At 44.9% G+C, this 18,743-nt stretch overlaps 2 protein-coding genes across 2 annotated transcripts in view; one reads left to right on the plus strand and one right to left on the minus strand.

Moving 5' to 3' along the window:
• LOC134984503 (zinc finger protein 585A-like) overlaps nucleotides 1-18,743 on the plus strand; it is a 593,603-nt gene that overhangs the window by 529,776 nt on the left and 45,084 nt on the right. Inside the window, exon 8 of the mRNA XM_063950074.1 lies at nucleotides 680-690. Coding sequence (XP_063806144.1) covers nucleotides 680-690 — 11 coding nt within the window. The remainder of the gene's footprint in view (nucleotides 1-679; nucleotides 691-18,743) is intronic.
• LOC134984514 (gastrula zinc finger protein XlCGF17.1-like) lies at nucleotides 14,290-15,247 on the minus strand (the record flags this gene model as incomplete). The annotated part of the gene is made up of 1 exon (XM_063950081.1): nucleotides 14,290-15,247. A coding segment is annotated over one exon (924 nt), but the record flags the coding sequence as incomplete, so codon positions are not given.

The following is an 18,743-nucleotide window of genomic DNA, read 5'->3' on the forward strand; positions in this document are numbered from 1 at the left end:
CAATCGATGGTGGGCCGCGAGGGAATTGGGTCTGTGCAGCATGTCTAAGCTAAAAATATCGAAACATACCTGTGTTAGGCACATCAAATTCGATTCTCAGTTGCTGAAATGACTTCAGCACTCCACCGTGGTATAGCTGACCCAGTGCCACGACTCCCCTAGCAATCCATATGTTATCTAGCGACATCTCATATAACTCAGGGTATGCACTATTGAACCACAGTGGGGTACAGGTATCATGTCCCTCCCAGTCATACAAAGTATGCGCATAGCGCCAGATAAGCAAGGCTTGACGCAACAGGGGAGGCAAGCCAGACGTTGAGAGACCAGAAAGGAGAAGCTGAAGAGGAGAGAGAGAGAAAGCAGGAGAACACTCCGTCCGCTCAGCCAGAAACCCCCTCATCGCATCCCCCAGAGAGTCCCCGGTCCATTCACTCAGATGGGCCAGCTGAGCGGCCACATAGTATAGTCTGAGATCTGGGAGACCTGCCCCGCCGGACATCTGAGATCTGCATAATGTTCTGATAGAGACCCGCGCCGGCCTACCACTCCATATAAATGAGGATAAAACTCCCTCAATAACAGCAAAGATCTTCTTGGGAAGGTAGACCGGGGAATTCTGTAGAGCATAGAGAAACTTTGGCTGCATCACCATTTTGAATAAATTAACCCTACCCAGGACCGACAGCGGTAATTTTTTCCAGCTATGTGCCTTCTCTTTAAATGTCGCTAGTATGGGGTCAATATTTTGGGCCATATAGCTACGCGCCATAGGAGTAATCCAAATGCCTAGATATTTGAACCGCAGTGTCCATTGCAAAGGATACGCCCCCCGTGTATTTTCGGGGAGAAGGCCAGAAATAGGGAAAATGTGGGATTTGTCCCAGTTAATTAGCAGACCGGAAAAGATACCAAAATTCTCTACTACCTGTAATGCTGTTTGAAGAGAGTCATCAGAGTCCTGCAGAAAAAGTAGCATGTCATCCACGTATAGCGCCACCACATCCACATGACCCCCAATCTCAACTCCCCTGACCCCGCCATCACCGCGCAGCAGGGCGGCCAACGGCTCCACGGCCATCGCAAACAGTGCAGGAGATAGGGGGCAGCCCTGTCGAGTGCCCCTCTCCAATGCAAAAAGCTCAGACGTGAAACCATTGGCCGTCACACGAGCCACAGGCAAGGAATACAGTAATTGGATAAAGCCAATAAATCGAGGGCCAAAGGCAAATTTCTCCAGCACCCCCCACAGGTACCTCCATTCTACAGAGTCGAACGCTTTGGCCGCATCAAGGGACACCACCACCGCGTCCGACCCCCCTATATCGCTTCTCTGGAGATGACAGAACAATCTACGTAAATTTTGGGCCGTGGACTTACCCGGCATAAAACCAGTCTGGTCTGGATGAATTATAGTTGTAATTACCAAGTTCAATCGAGATGCCAAGATTTTTGCCAGTATTTTTACATCAGTATTGAGGAGGGAAATGGGTCGATAAGACTCGGGGAGCAGGGGGTCTTTTCCCAGTTTCAGCAGGACAATTATATTGGCCTCGGCCATAGAGCGCGGGAGAGCCCCACCCTCTAAGAGTAGTTCAAACAGTTGTAAGAGATAGGGGGCAAAAAAAGTAATGTATTTTTTATAGACCTCACCCGGAAGTCCATCAGATCCCGGTGCCTTAGACGCCGGGAGAGACAGGATCGCGGCCTCCACCTCCTCCACCGTGATAGGCGCATCCAGAGCCCCAGAGTCCTCCCGGGACAAGCATGGCAAGGTCAACTGAGCCAAAAACTCCCCCAGCTGATCATCAGAGTAACTGGCCCGGGAGGCATAAAGCGAGGAATAATAACTACGGAAGGTCTCCGCCACCTCTGCTCCAGAATAACACATTTGGCCAGCAGAGTTCTTCACACACTGAATTACTGTTCTAGGGGAATCAGACCGGGCCAAAAAGGCCAAATAGCTGCCATTCATCTCAGCCCGAAAATACTGCTCATGTCCCGCAAAAAGGAGTCTACGCCTGGACTTTTCAAATAAACAATCCGACCACTCACTCTGCGCATTCTTCCACAACAACTCATCAGACCGCATATGGGTAACAAGATATTGAGATTCCAACTGCTGGCACAAAGATTCCAACCGCATCTCCTCCCTCTTGCTGAACGCTTTAACTTCAGAGATCCTCTTTATAAAGGAGCCGCGCAAAAACGCCTTAAAGGCATCATGTTTCATCGTCAGAACATTGTATAGTGAGTTATCTTCCTGGAACCCTTTCTAGGCGGCTATCAGATCCGCACCCTCCCCCAACAGAGTCAACCAAAAGGGGTTAAGCTTCCACATTCTTGCTCCCCGCTCCCAACCTACATTAACTGTGACTAAAACAGGAGAATGATCCGATATGCCCCTAGGGAGATATTCCACCGCCAGCACGTCCGGGGACAAATCAGGGGAAACCAACACCAAATCAATACGAGAAAAAGCATGATGGGTAGCGGACTGACAGGAGAATTGAGTGGCCGCAGGATTACGACATCTCCATATATCCACCAGCCCCAGCTCCCCCACCAGTCTCGCGAACAAGGTAGGGGACGCCAGGGGAGGGGAAGACGCAACTGACTCCCTCCACCTGTCCATGCCACCATCCATGACATTGTTAAAATCTCCTAGGCATATCACAGGGGTAGCAGGGGACCGGGCCAGGAAACGGGCAGCGTGCCGGAGGACCTCGTTATTATATGGCCGGGGACGTATACTGCTAATATATGAAACAGTCGGCTGTTAATATGGGCTCGTAGGAAGACGTACCTGCCATATTGGTCAGTTTCACATACATCCAGATGAAATTGTACGGACTTTCTAATCATTACAGAAACGCCTCTAGCATTACTAGAGAAGGTGGAATGATACATGTGACTGACCCAGGGCTTTCTAAGCGCCAACACTCTACTTCCATGCAAATGTGTTTCAGAAAGACAAATTATGTCGGCCTGATATTTTTTAACCTGAGTCAGGACTAACGATCTTTTGATTCTTTCATTAAATCCCTGAACGTTCCAGCTGAGCAGACGGAGCCCCTCAGAAACAGTAGACATAGAGATCATAACGGAGAGGGATAGCAGGATAGGTTAAGGATACATATAGCAGAGCCTGGCATCGCAGCATAGCAACGTTGAGCAAACAGTACATAGGGGCAGGAACAACCAGTCCCCCTACGTTCCAGGAGGCAAAAGAGCACAGAGCAACATAATACAGAAAACACACGTCATTGCAAAATGCGCACAGAACTAAAAAAATGATGGCTTGGAAAAAAATAAACTAACCCCCCCCGCACCCACCCTGTATCACCTCGCAAACTTAAGGCATACCTGGATCCCATAACTCCCATTAAGTAACCAAACTAAGGGATGAGGGCCTAACCAAAGAACCTAAGGAAAAGCCCTTACACTATTTTCAGTAAGAGCTCTCCACAATTCGTAGAGAAAAAAAAAGGGGTATTTCCCCAACCCTTAGAAGAGAAAAAGAAAAAGGAAAAACAATACCAACATAGCCGGGCACATGCCCCAGTACAAAGCAGCAAATAGCAGTAAAATAATGTGGGACTGACCATTATCTCCTCATCATAACGATACATAGCGAGCGATATCGTAAATTCTTCCCCCACACCCGTACACCCCACATTGCATATATTCTCATTTTGCATTTATATTTACAGGAATATGAATTTGGACAAATGGGTGCATAGGAAAAGCCGAAAGCAGCCTCAGAGCAACAACACAGTATTAAGGAGGACGTGGCTGACGCTCCAGCCATGCACCGGCATCCTGGGGAGATGTGAAAAAATGTGTGGTGTTGTTAAGCACCACCCGCAACCTGGCTGGAAACATCATAGCTTATTGTATATTTCGGTCTCTGAGCTGGCGTTTGACTTGAATAAATTGAGATCGGCTCTTTTGCACCTCCAGGGCAAAATCAGGAAATACGGAAATATTATGTCCATCTTGTTGGATAGGGCCCTTTGTTCGGGCCAGTCGGAGCACAGTGTCCCGGTCCTTGAAATGCAGGAGGCGTGCAATAAATGTTCTAGCCGGGGCCCCCGGTGGCGGCGGTCTAGGCGGGAGCCTGTGCGCCCTCTCCACCGCAAATTGGGAGGTAAACGCCTCCTTGCCAAACAGATCAATAAGCCATCTTTCTAGAAAGGACTCCGGGGAGTTGCCCTCTGCCTTCTCGGGCAACCCGACAATTCGGATGTTGTTGCGCCGCAATCTCCCTTCAATATCTGACATTTTAGCTTGCATAGACGTCACTTGGGTAGACAAGTCCGCCACTCTCAGCTGCATGGGCGAAGCAGCATCTTCCAAAGCCGATATCCGATGTTCAGTTTCACCCACATGCTCTCGGATCTTCTGCATATCCTGCCTTAGCAGAGAAACATCCATTTGTACTTGCCCAATCCAGTCCGTAACCCTCTGCTCGGATGCAGAGATGGCCTGCAATATTTGCTGGGTAGATTGAACCTGCTCATCTTGGTCGGAGGCGTCCACCTCGGCCTCAGGCGAGGGCGGGCCGGCTTCACCTCTCCTTGCCGACGCAGATGCCTGTTGTGGTCTGGCATATCTCTCCAGTTTCGCAGCAGCGTTAGCCGCACTCTGTCCTCCCTTCACCATGGTGCCCCTGGACAGGGGGTACAGATCCACAGGAGTATTACAGCAGATTTAGCACACGGGTTAGGGCTGCCCGGGTCGGGCAGATTTAGCACCCCAAATAAACAGAGCAAGTATGTGGGATCACTGCAGATAGTTAGGAAGCAGGTGTACGTGGTATAAATTGCAGCTGAGTAAAAGCTGAGTCAGGGTCACCCAGGTCGTCACCACAGCAGAACAGGCACTTGATGTAGGGCAGCCGGATTCAATGAAGTATATACAGTCCATCCAGGAGAAAATATAAAGGTCACTGGCTTTGCAGGGCTTCATGGAAGTATTAAGCCCAGGAGGGAGACAGGATGGCAGCCCCAGTCATCGCTCCGCACAGCTAGGGGAGAAGGAGCTGCAGGGCTAAAGATGGCGGCTTTTCGCAGGCTTTTTTTTCGCCCAGGCTCGGTCTCCAGCGTCTCCGCAGCGGGGTCTCAAGCATGTACCTTCGCCGAACAGCATATAATAGGGTCCCCTCCTCTGCAACTTTCAGCCGTAGAACCAGCTCACAGGCACCGCCGGGCGCGCGGACACGCGCCGCTCCCGGAGCTCCAGCGGCGGCCGGCAGGGAGCCGGGGACCTCATTGAAAGGTCCACCACAGCTCAACCGTGCCGCGCAACGGGTCAGCAGGGGTAGCAGTCAAGGCAGCACACACTCAGGGGTCAGCTGGCAGGGAGCAGGATCCACGGGTTGGGGAAAACGGATGAGTTTTCAGGATTTTTTGTGGAGAGCTAAGGCTGCACGCAGCTACTCCATACCGATCCAAGCCACGCCCCCCGGAATCATGGGAGTTTTTCCCAAAATGGAGTCTAGCTTCTGTCCCATGCGGTATTGTAGGGACCATTGTGTTGTTGCTGGGTGTTGTGTATATAGGGACAGCCAGCCTGGGTGAGCTACATTTTTCTCTCCGCAAAGGGTCTCAGCATTGACTAACTGCACAGCGATTGTTTCTCACATGTGTAAGTTTCTCTGCAACCATATTGTCTTTATTGTTATAAGCCATTCTCTCTCTCTCTCTCTCTCTCTCTCCCCTTAAATGTAATTGTGCAGCTATTGTATTTTATGTGTAGTGATTCGGTTAGGTATTCCATGTTATTTTGGTAGTGTATAACTTGTATTGTTTATTCTTTTGCAATTGAACGTTCATTCTCTTCATTAAAGGCGTTAGAACCTTAGAACGGTATTTGATTGATTATTATATTACTAAAGGGTTCTCAGAGCATCACAGCCGCTCATACAGCTCTTAAGCTAACATGGTTACACTGCATTACATCTACACATTATCACTGCACAAAGGTTTACATTATAAGTACATTACTTAAGGTATAGTTATTCTAGTTTAATTCTGTAAGTGTCTGCGACGCCTGTGCTCACACCCTGTGCACAGCGTCTGCTACGCTAAGGGCGTACCCTTGCGGTACTTTTTGCGCCAATTGCGTACTGTGTCTCCTAATCTTTTAGAGTGTTTTAAATAGGATAAATATATAGGCTTTATCAAGTGGGGGCAAGTCCGGTCCATCTCATATTCGCAGTCAGGCGAAAAAGGCGCAGACTTTATCGATTAGCAAAGAGAGGAAAAGGTAGTATCTTGGAGTGCTGATCAGAGGAGAGTCTGCGTCTGATTCTTTTGGTCTGTAGGGATGCTGGTGGAATCCGAAGAAGGTAGGAACATTAAGCTATTGTCTTTGTAAATCTGGTTTTTATTTCTATTTGGTGCCAACTACACATGCAGATTGGATGGTTTGTCTGTTTAAATAGGTTTAAAATTATTTTTAATCGCTCTGCATAGCGTGATAACTAAAAGGAGCTGGCATGATGATTTTCTTTGTGACAAAAGGTCTGTCCCCCATTTTGTGTAAACCTCATGGGAGGTGAAAGGGGGAGGAGCAGCGGCCATTTTGGGAAGGTCACATTTTTATTTTTATTCCCCTAAGCGGATGATTTTTAGTTGACTCAGGAAATTATCAGCCATCCATTGTCAAAAAGAAATCATCATTTAATGAGTTTTTTTTATTTTTTTTATTTATGCATTTATTTAATCTATATCATAGTCAATCATAAGTAATAGTGATTGGTAATTATATGTAATATCTATATGAGTGTGCTTACATCAATGTATGTTATTAGATTAAATTTAGAATTGCATGTTCATTTGTGTAATTTTCACATCTCACCTTCCTGTTTGCCATTTGCATTGATAACGTGCTAAGAAAGATTTGTTGCTATTGGTAGTTAAAAAGATAAAAAGTAATATTTAAGGGTATAATTGTAAAAAGCACTCACACAGTCTCGCCTAAGAATACAAGGGAGATTTGGGTGGTGTATAGTGAATGATTACAGTTAAAGATCATTCACATTGATAAACGTGTAGTGTGTTACTGTGAACGTACTTGGTCTGTGTACAAGTGTCCTTACAAGGACAGAGCATACGCAACGCGAGGGCCGATGCAACGGAGCGTCTGGGTACGCCCACATAATACAAATCACACAATAGTATTATTTTAAATAGGTGAAAAGGAAGCAACGTGATAAATAGCGCAAGTCAATTTTAGTGTCCAAAATTTTAAGCTAATAGATCCTTCTCCAATTTGCGACTCATCTGGTCTAGACTGTTACTGAATGAAAGGAATTTCTGCGCAGAAATACAATTAAAGTCTACATGTGGTGAGTGTGTGTGTATATATAAGTTTCTACAATTTTTTTTGAGGTTGAACCACAGGAAGTCGAGTTCTCGTGAGGTACATACATGTAAGTGACGTGCATGGTGGCTTGGGAGGCATCCCTTGTTAAACATTGAAATAAGAGCATTAGAGTATAGCAGACCAGGAGGTCTATTGTAGCACAGACCAGGAGGTCTAGGTACAGCAGACGAGGAAGTCCGCTATAGAGAGAAGTAGCACAACACCAGGAAGGGTTGGTGCGGAACCCATATAGGACATTGAAGCTCTGGCTAAAGGAATTCGCAGCCGAAATTTTCGATTCCGTTGGTCGCCCCGCACATAAGATTAGTTGCTTATGTGCAGAACGATTGTACCGCACATAATTGTGTGCATTAGTTATTAACCTGACCCAGTACCATTTGCGTACGAAAGGGGTCATAAACGCTATTTGTACATTCTAACGTGATTTGTGTAATTTTTTTTTATTTTAAGGGAGGTTCGCTGGTCACTCAGGAACTATCTAACAACCAATAGTTACTGGAAAGGGTTAAGTGCTCTGCGGATCACACTCACATGTTCCAGTAAATAGCGGTTCAGGTCGCAGGGGCCCTGGGTCGAGTACGCCAGCGCTAGGGCAGTGTGTGGGCGTATTGGTCGGCGTGGGCGAGTGAGTGGAGTACTCGGTAAACTGCCACCGTCGGCCTACACCGGACATCTTAGTTTTGTAAGGGTTCGCTGAAGACACTGATTTGAAGGTCAGAGGTAGTGAAAGCAACACCTGCAGGTATGGGGGTCAGTTGTTCAGGTAGGGGACGATCAACCTCGGTTCGGGTTTATTCAGTAAACCGGCCAATCGGGTCAGCAAGGTATGTAATGTGTGAGAAGTACGGTCCACACACAGAGGTTTTATGTGATGAATGGGAAAGAATGACTGTGCATGACGGGGAGAAGTTCACAAGAGTGGGCAGTTTTAGCCCAGATGTGTTACAAAATCTAAGGAGAAGGATATGTCTCATTAAATCAGCAAAGAGACGGATTAGACATTATGATGATTTAAAATTGTGGCAACAGGAAAGTGAAATGCAAAGAAATTTAACTTACATATCTGACTCTCATCTTGGGAGGAGAGACATGGCAATGGAGAGGATTATGGCTGCAGAGAATGGCGCAATGGTGTACGATAAAAATGCACTTAGTAACTATATTAAGAATGAAAGTAACAAATGTAATAATGTTTATAAAAATGAAAGAGTAAAAATTACAAATGTTAACCTGTGCAAGTCGCACCCCATGTTAAACTCCCCTCAGGATTACCAGTGAGAAGGTGAAACCAACACGATGTCAACACTCTACCCAGCAGTCATCATACGAGACACCCAGAGGGACACGGCCAAGTTGGTAAAGGCAATAGCAGAACCCCCTAACGGAGGGTCAGGTGAGGTCGTGTCAACAGGTAAGTACGGTATTGTATGTTACTCACAGACAAATGCATCTTACACCAAAGAGTTAGCACAAAACAGCATAATGGAACAAAATCCTGTCAGGGTGAACAATATATTAAAACAAATGTACACTACAGGAAAGTAACAGTTTAGGTGTTAATACATGGTTTAAAGGAAGTATTAAGAACGAGTATACAAGCCTCTCTACCTAACTGGAGAAATAACCCAGTAACTGCATTAAGGAACTCCGCTGTTGGGCATGAGCAAAACATCATCAAGCACAGGGAAACAAAGAAGCCCCAGATCCCTGTGGGTAAGTCAAAGGTGAAAAGGCATTATAATTGCCAGAAGGAAGGTCATTTTGCAAGAGATTGTAGATCAAGAAGTAGACCAAATTCATATAAACCCCCTAGACAAAGATATGAGCAAAGTTATGACACACCAAATTGTAATCAGAGACCACATAGGAAGGAGTTTGGGCCGCACCTGTAACATGCAATCAGGAAAGGTGATCATTAGGACTGATAGTAAGCCTGAGGTTACAGTTAATGAAATGGGAGGTCAGTTCCTTGCAGGCACAAGGACGGCCGGGTAGACGTTGTAATTTATCTGTAAATGTTCTTTTCCCCATCTCTGATGTTCATCGGCAGGACCCAAATATCACATAGCTATTTGGTCCTTGCAGAAGTCTACCAAACCCCAGTATGACCTACCAGCATCGATGTATCCTGGCCAGATACAGAGTGTAGGTATGGAAATGCTGGTGGGAGAGACTATGCAAGGATACCATTGGACATGTAGATGTGACAGCCTGATGGTGAACGGAAGATCTGACAATGTTTTTTTCTCTCCTGAAGGAAAAAAGATGTTTGAAAAATGTTTTTTTTTCTGTTGTTGTTTATTGTTGATTTATGTGATGCATATATATACGAACGGCTCTCTCTCTCTCGTTGTTTTTCTCTCTCTCTCTTCTTTCTCATGTTCTCATGTTTTAAAGATGGTATGTCACACATTAGTTGGATAAATGGTAATGCAAGATTTATTCTCCTTACAGAAAGAGCACTGAGCTAGAAGAAATATTGTATCACCAGAATGTTTAGAAGACTGAGAGACAGCACCTTTGAGATGACAGCAGAACAAGAAGAACAACAAGACTAGAGAACTAATTATCGTAACAAGTTTCTCTCCCCCTCAAACTGTTTTCCTGTACCCCCATTACAAATTTCTCCTTTTCTCCTCCTGTAAGATGGACTCGCCTCAAGAGACTGTGATCCGTGTTTTCATGTTGACCCTGATGTTGACCAGAGCAGTCTGTTTCGGTGAGAGTACCAGTGAGGTCGAGAAAGGATCCAGAAAGGTTCTGATGACAAAGATGGAGGTGTAAATTTCCAATAACAACACAATCACCAAGCAAAGGCGAGTACCGGAAACGATCTAGCAGCCATGTTATTTGTAAACATTGTGAAGGATTGTTAGCTGAAAAGAGAACTGTATCTGTAGACTCTGTGACAGTGTAGTAGAGGATGGGTGCATCAAGAAATGTCAGTCCAGTTTTAACATTAACATGGACCGGCACCCATTGAGTGACTATCACTCCTTAGTGGGTAAAGTGTTAAATCAGACAGATTGTTGGGTATGCTCTCAAGTACCTCAAGGCCACAGCAAGCCAGGACTAGTACCATTTCCTTTAACGATAGGGGAGGTACTTGAGTTAAGTGGTGGGAGACCGGTGGACAAGAGGTTTAATATCTCTAGTCCTCCTAGTTTGAAGCTCCACCAATACCATGTGGATAGGTCCTTAGTGTGTTTTAACATTTCCAATCCCCGAAAGCTGGGAAATTGGGAAGTGTCATGGAATAACAAAACCATGACCTTTTCATATAGAGCCGATAGAATGCCTACAAATATAGAGCTTATACGCCTCATAGCCGGTAGTGGAAAATCTTTCCGATATAGGTACACCTTGGGAAATAGGATCATGAGAGTTGGAGAGGTATCACCAGGATACTGTGCACATATCATACAAACGGATACGTGTACTAGACAGATGGGAGAGTTAGGGTTAGGAGATTTCATATGGAAAATGTGTAATATGGTTATGTCCTACTCGGTCCCATATGTCCTCACCGATGATGCATATTTCATATGCGGGAGGAAGGCGTATAAGTGGCTTGCCCCAAATTCTGAAGGATTGTGTTATATTGGAAAAGTACCGCCTGAAGTAATGACTGTATCGCATAACAAAATGGATTTGATTTATGACCCAACGATAGAGACACTGTTGTGATGAAAATGTGATTCCACGGTCCGTTTCTTTCACCCGTTTCTCCTTTGTTTCTTTCCAAGGTGAAAAGACATCCGCTTGAAAGAAGAATTTGACATCCGCTTGAAAGAAGAATTTGACAACCTTGTACGCAGACAACAGATGGACTATGCCATAGACCCCCTTATCCCTAGTAACGTTAATTTTACGCTAGCCCAACATTTTTTGTAAGTCTATGGACATTGACAAAGCTTTTGCTCGCACTTTTGACAAAAGCCCAAAGAGACTACAGTCAACATGTACATCAAGACAAGACATCAGACAAGACTCCAATCAACGAATGTATATTAACCTCACATAGAATACCACTGCATTTACCATAATTGTTTCTTATCTTCATCTCTACAACCTCCAGGTAATAACACACATAGTCGATAGGGAATACAGGCACAGATATCAGCACTCACATACCTCCCCCATTCATGTATCATCAACTAAAATGTGCTCCCCCATTTTGTTGCAACCAAAAGCCGAAAAGAGCTAGGTAAAGTTTGACAGCCCATCCACAGACCCTTAATACGGGATAAGAAGGAATTCAAATGTATACTTCGCAATACCTCGAAGCTTGATTTAAAACACGTACGGCACGATGATACATGACCCCCCAAACATGGATTCATACACACATGCTTCTGCTATCTCACTAGGTCACACCCTTTTCTCACCTTCTTCTCTCCTCCCTTACCCAATCATAGAAATGTATTTACATATGACATATATTTTTCTCTTTTTGAAATGTTTTAGGAAGTGGCAGTTATTGGTGGCTGCCAAAGGGTGGACTGTCAAAGTCAAAAATATTACATAGAGAGAACATACAAACTGCACACATTTAAGTCGCTATACTTGCAAATATGCGCAGCGAGCACAGCAATATATGTTAACACACGCATTTACACAGACATGGCACAGAGATGGATTCAACACTTATTTCATACAGTACATAATTATAATAATATCAAGCACCAGACATCATGGAGATTTAAAATTACTTAATGAATTAATGTCATGAATGTGTATTATTGGAACGGAACCAGATACACCTGTCATGTTTACTATTGAAACAAGCAGATTGGTGTGTAGATTAATTTGATACTTGTTGTGAAGTTGTGGGACATTGCAGCGGAGAGATATGATTACATGTATAAAAGCTAAAATCACTTTGTTAGAGACAATGAATGATACAGTGAACAGGGAACTGAAGCCAACCATGTTAGCAGTTTTCAGGGCTGAACCTGATCAGCATATGCAAAGAGAATAGTAACTGAATCGTGCAAGAGAGACCCCTCCCCCAGGAACTAGTCAAACAGGAAAGTAGTTCCTGGCTAAAGAAGAGATCAGTGCAGTTGCTTGTGGTCTCAGAGGACAGATGTACTGTAGCTACACACAGCTACAAAGCACCTGGAAGCATGGCTGGATCATCACTAGGACTTACCTCCTTACGAAGGCTAAGTATAGAATTCACATGGCTTAATGGCATAGAATAGTTTAGATATGTGTTTGAGGTAGAGTAGTTGTGAAGTGATTGGTATAGAGTGGTTGGTTTGGAGATACAAGTGGCTTAAGGTTAGTGATGCTTGTGCAGTTGTGTGATTGTTGGGTGTTTGTGTTGATACTCTGTGAGGTCTGTGATGAATTGGAACAGTGGACAATCTGTGGCATAGCATTCTTGGTATCCATTTATGGATGGTGATTTATAACAGATTATGGTAGTTTTACATGATGCATCTTGCTGAAGATTTGAAGTCAAAACATACTTCCTTTTGTTACTGTAGTCATGTGCTTGTAGTAATGGCAGGCTGATACTTGTGGTTACATTGTGATCTGGTGTTGTGATGGTTCATATAAAATGGACTGTATGCAATAAACTGAGTTTGTTTGGAATGTGAAATTGAATAAGATGGTTCTAGGAAGTTGGATTGGAATGTGGAATATAATTAGTTGGTTTGTAGAAGATGGCTGCTGCTGGGTGTTTTCTCCTCCCCCTTTGAACCATGTGTTGCAGTCTTTGGAATTATGGGAGTTTTTCCCAAAATGGAGTCTAGCTTCTGTCCCATGCGGTATTGTAGGGACCATTGTGTTGTTGCTGGGTGTTGTGTATATAGGGACAGCCAGCCTGGGTAAGCTCAAGTATTCTCTCCACAAAGATTCTCAGCATTGACTAACTGCGCAGCGATTGTTTCTCACATGTGTAAGTTTCTCTGCAACCATATTGTCTTTATTGTTATTGTAAGCCATTCTCTCTCTCTCTCTCTCTCTCTCTCCTTCCCCTTAAATGTGATTATGCCAATATTGTGTTTTAACGTGTAGTAATCCTGTTAGAGTCTATGTTATTTTGGTAGTGTATAACTTGTATTGTTTATTCTTTTGCAATTGAACGTTCATTCTCTCCTTAAAGGCGTTAGAACCTTAGACCGGTATTTGATTGATTATTATATTGCTAAAGGGTTCTCAGAGCATCACAGCCGCTCATACAGCTTTTAAGCTAACAAGGTTACATTGCATTACATCTACACATTAGCACTGCACAAAGGTTTACAGTATAAGTACATTCCTTAAGGTATAGTTATTCTAGTTTAATTCTGTAAGTATCTGCAACGCCTGTGTTCACACCCTGTGCACCGCGTCTGCTACGCTAAGGGCGTACCCTTGCGGTACTTTTTGCGCCAATTGCGTACTGTGTCTCCTAACCTTTTAGAGTGTTTTAAATAGGATAAATATTATAGACATTGTCAGGGGATACGAACCATTAACTCTTTATTAAGTTGGTTCGGTTCCCCCCTAAGTCCCACGACGCAGGCAGACTAGTGCCAACCAGCGTTGCCTGAAAATAATAAACTGACATAAAATTTGAAGAAAACTCTCTGGAGCTCCAGAGAATGCACCCGGCAACTTGGGCACATTTTTCTAAACGGAGACTGCTAGAAGGGGCATAAAGGGGAGGAGCCAGTACACACTAATGGACTCGTTCTATACCCCATGGTACTTATACCACCCCAGTATACACTAGGACATTAGAGAAAGACAGGTTATCTGCATAGCAGTGGTAGACCAGGGTATGTCATCTGAATGTTTCACCCAGTAGCAGCATGCATATTGAAAAAAGCATAGGAAATAGGACAGGAATTTGAGAAAATGCATGGCAATGGTGATGATGAGATTAAAAAGGTTCCTCACCTGTTTGATGTCTATTGTGTGAAACAAAGCTGATTTACTTCTCACACTCAGACCATGGAAGTGGTTTCTCACCTGTGTGAGTTCTTTGATGTCTAACAAGAGCTGATTTCCAAGTAAAACATTTCCCACACTCAGAACATGAAAATGGTTTCTCACCTATGTGACTTCGCTGATGTGTAACAAGTTGTGATTTCCGGCGAAAACATTTCCCGCACTCAGAGCATGGAAATGGCTTCTCACCTGTGTGACATCTTTGATGTGCAACAAGATCTGATCTATGTGCAAAACATTTCTGACACTCAGAACATGGAAATGGCCTCTCACCTGTGTGACTTCTCTGATGTGTAACAAGATGTGATTTATGTGTAAAACATTTCACACACTCAGAACAGGAAAATGGCTTCTCACCTGTGTGAGTTCTCTGATGTGAAACTAGATTTGCTTTACTTAAAAAACATTTCCCACACTCAAGACATGAAAATGGTTTCTCACCTGTGTGACTTCTTTGATGTGTAACAAGATCTGATTTCTGTAAAAAGCATTTCCCACACTCAGAACATAAAAATGGTTTCTCACCTGTGTGACTTCTAAGATGTGTAACAAGATGTGATTTATGTGTAAAACATTTCACACACTCAGAACATGGAAATGGCCTCTCACCTGTGTGACTTCTCTGATGTGTAACAAGATGTGATTTATGTGTAAAACATTTCACACACTCAGAACAGGAAAATGGCTTCTCACCTGTGTGACTTCTCTGATGTCTTTCAAGTTCTGATTTGTATGTAAAACATTTCCCACACTCAGAACATGGAAATGGCCTCTCACCTGCCTTAGCTGACTGATGGGTAATAAGCTTTGTATTCTGTGTAAAACAGTTGGCATCTTTAGAACAGGGAAACACTGTGTCTACTGTCAGAGCTGTAACAGATGCACCAATATCAGAGTGAGCAGGAGAACATTCCCCAGGATCGGAGGGATCAGCTGATAGAGCTGGATGTATAATTGGGGTAATGGGGTTATCTCCTGGGGTTATATCCTGTCTACTGTCATTATCTTTTATGTCACAATCCGGGGAAAACATTAGATGTCCTTCTGAGATATTCCTGCTTGTGTGTCCATCTGCTGGAAGTAAAATACATTATACACATATGAATTTTCATGAAACAAAATAAAATAAGATTTTAAACCTACCGGTAAATCTATTTCTCCTAGTCCGTAGAGGATGCTGGGGACTCCGTAAGTACCATGGGGTATAGACGGGCTCCGCAGGAGATAGGGCACCTAAAAAGCACTTTGACTATGGGTGTGCACTGGCTCCTCCCTCTATGTCCCTCCTCCAGACCTCAGTTAGAGAACTGTGCCCAGAGGAGATGGACACTACAAGGCAGGATTTAGAAATCCAAGGGCAAGATTCATACCAGCCCACACCAAGCATACCACGTAACCTGGATCATACAAAACCAGTTAACCGTATGAACAATAACAGCAACAGTCCAAGACCGACTCCAACTGTAACATAACCCTTATTTAAGCAACAACTATATACAAGTCTTGTAGAGTTTCCGCACTGGGACGGGCGCCCAGCATCCTCTACGGACTAGGAGAAATAGATTTACCGGTAGGTTTAAAATCTTATTTTCTCTTACGTCCTAGAGGGTGCTGGGGACTCCGTAAGGACCATGGGGTTTATACCAAAGCATCCAATTGGGCGGGAGAGTGCGTATGACTCTGCAGCACCGACTGAGCAAACGCTTGGTCCTCATCAGCCAGGGTATCAAACTTGTAGAATTTAGCAAAAGTGTTTGACCCCGACCAAGTCGCCGCTCGGCAAAGTTGTAATGCAGAGACGCCTCGGGCGGCCGCCCAAGAAGAGCACACCTTCCTAGTGGAATGGGCCTTAACCGAATTTGGTACCGGCAATCCAGCCGTAGAATGAGCATGCTGAATCGTATTACAGATCCAGCGAGCAATAGTCTGCTTCGAAGCAGGTGCGCCAATCTTATTGGCAGCATACAGGACAAACAGAGCCTCTGTTTTCCTAATACTAGCCGTCCTGGCTACCTAAATCTTTAAGGCCCTGACTACGTCCAGGGATCTGGAATCCTCCAGGTCACTTGTAGCCACAGGCACCACAATAGGTAGATTCACATGGAATGAACAAACCACCTTAGGCAAAAATTGCGGTCGTGTCCTCAATTCAGCTCGATCCACATGAAAAATCAAGTAGGGGCTTTTGTGTGACAAAGCCGCCAATTCTGACACTCGCCTTGCTGATGCCAAGGCCAACAACATGACCACCTTCCAAGTAAGAAATTTCAACTCAACCTTGTTAAGCGGTTCAAACCAGTGTGATTTTAGGAACTGCAACACCACTTGAGGTCCCACGGTGCCACTGGAGGCACAAAAGGAGGCTGGATGTGCAGCACTCCCTTTACAAAAGTCTGGACTTCTGGAAGAGAAGCCAATTCCTTCTGAAAGAAAATTGAGAGGCCCGAAATCTGTACCTTAACAGAGCTTAATTTCAGGCCCATATCCACTCCTGTCTGTAGGAAGTGGAGAAAACGACCCAGATGAAAATCTTCCGTAGGTGCATTCTTGGTTTCACACCAAGACACATACTTTCGCCAGATACGGTGATAATGCTTAACCGTCACCTCCTTCCTAGCCTTTATTAAAGTAGGGATGACCTCTTCCGGAATCCCCTTTTTCGCTAGGATTCGGCGTTCAACCGCCATGCCATCAAACGTAACCGCGGTAAGTCTTGAAATACACAGGGCCCCTGTTGCAACAGGTCTTCCCTCAGAGGAAGAGGCCAGGGATCTCCTGTGAGCATCTCTTGTAGATCTGAGTACCAGGCCCTTCGAGGCCAGTCTGGGACAACGAGTATCGTCTGTACTCTTCTTTGCCTTATGATCCTCAACACTTTTGTGATGAGAGGAAGAGGAGGAAACACGTAGACCGATTTGAACACCCATGGTGTTATTAGAGAGTCTACAGCCACTGCCTGAGGGTCCCAAGACCTAGCACAATACCTCCGAAGTTTTTTATTGAGGCGTGACGCCATCATGTCTATTTGAAGAGTTCCCCAAAGACGTGTTATGTCTGCAAAGACTTCTTGATGAAGTCCCCACCCTCCTGGATGGAGATCATGTCTGCTGAGGAAGTCTGCTTCCCAGTTGTCCACTCCTGGAATGAAGACAGCCGACAGAGCGCTTATATGATTTTCCGCCCAGCGAAGAATCCTGGTGGCTTCCGCCTTCGCGACTCTGCTTCTTGTCCCGCCTTGGCGGTTCACATGAGCCACTGCTGTGACACTGTCTGATTGAATCAGAACCGGTAGGTTTCGAAAAGGACTCCCCGCTTGTCGAAGGTCGTTGTAAATGGCCCTGAGTTCCAACACATTGATGTGTAGACAGGACGCCTGGTCTGACCAAAGTCCCTGAAAATGTTTTCCTTGTGTGACCGCTCCCCATCCTCGTAGGCTCGCGTCCGTGGTAATCAGGATCCAATCCTGAATTCCGAACCTGCGACCCTCCAGCAGGTGAGCACTTTGCAACCACCACAGGAGAGACACTCTGGCTCCTAGGGACAGAGTTATTTTCCGATATAAGTGCAGATGGGACCCGGACCACTTGTCCAGAAGGTCCCATTGAAAAGTCCTTGCATGGAACCTTCCAAAGGGAATGGCCTCGTAGGCCGCCACCATTTTTACCAGAACTCGAGTGCATTGGTGAACTGACACCCTTTTTGGTTTTAGCAGGTCACTGACCATGTTCTGGATGTCCTGGGCTTTCTCTATTGGGAGGAAGACCTTCATTTGTTCCGTATCCATTATCATACCTAGGAACGGTAGTCGAGTTGTCGGAATCAACTGTGACTTCGGTAGATTTAGAATCCAACCGTGTTGCTGGAGCACTCTCAGAGAGAGCGCCACACTGCTCAGCAATTTCTCTCTTGATCTCGCTTTTATCAGGAGATCGTCCAAGTATGGGATAATTGTGACTCCATGCTTGTGCAGGACCACCATCATTTCCGCCATTATCTTGGTGAAAATCCTCGGGCCGTGGAAAGTCCAAACGGCAACGTCTGAAATTGGTCATGACAATCCTGTACAGCGAATCTCAGGTATTCCTGATGGGGGGCATATATGGGGACATGAAGGTACGCATCCTTTATGTCCAGAGACACCATAAACTCCCCCTCCTCCATGTTGGCTATTATCGCTCTGAGTGATTCCATTTTGAATTTGAATCTTTTTATGTACAGGTTTAGAGATTTCAGATTCAAAATAGGTCTGACCGAACTGTCCGGTTTCGGGACCACAAATAGGGTTGAGTAGTAACCTCTTCCCTGCTGGTGCAGGGGAACCTTGATTATCACTTGCTGTATACACAGCATTTGAATTGCAGCTAACACTACATCCCTTTCCGATGTGGAAGCTGGTAGGGCTG

This window comes from Pseudophryne corroboree (assembly GCF_028390025.1).
Source record: "Pseudophryne corroboree isolate aPseCor3 chromosome 3 unlocalized genomic scaffold, aPseCor3.hap2 SUPER_3_unloc_6, whole genome shotgun sequence".
NCBI classification, from domain to species: domain Eukaryota; kingdom Metazoa; phylum Chordata; class Amphibia; order Anura; family Myobatrachidae; genus Pseudophryne; species Pseudophryne corroboree.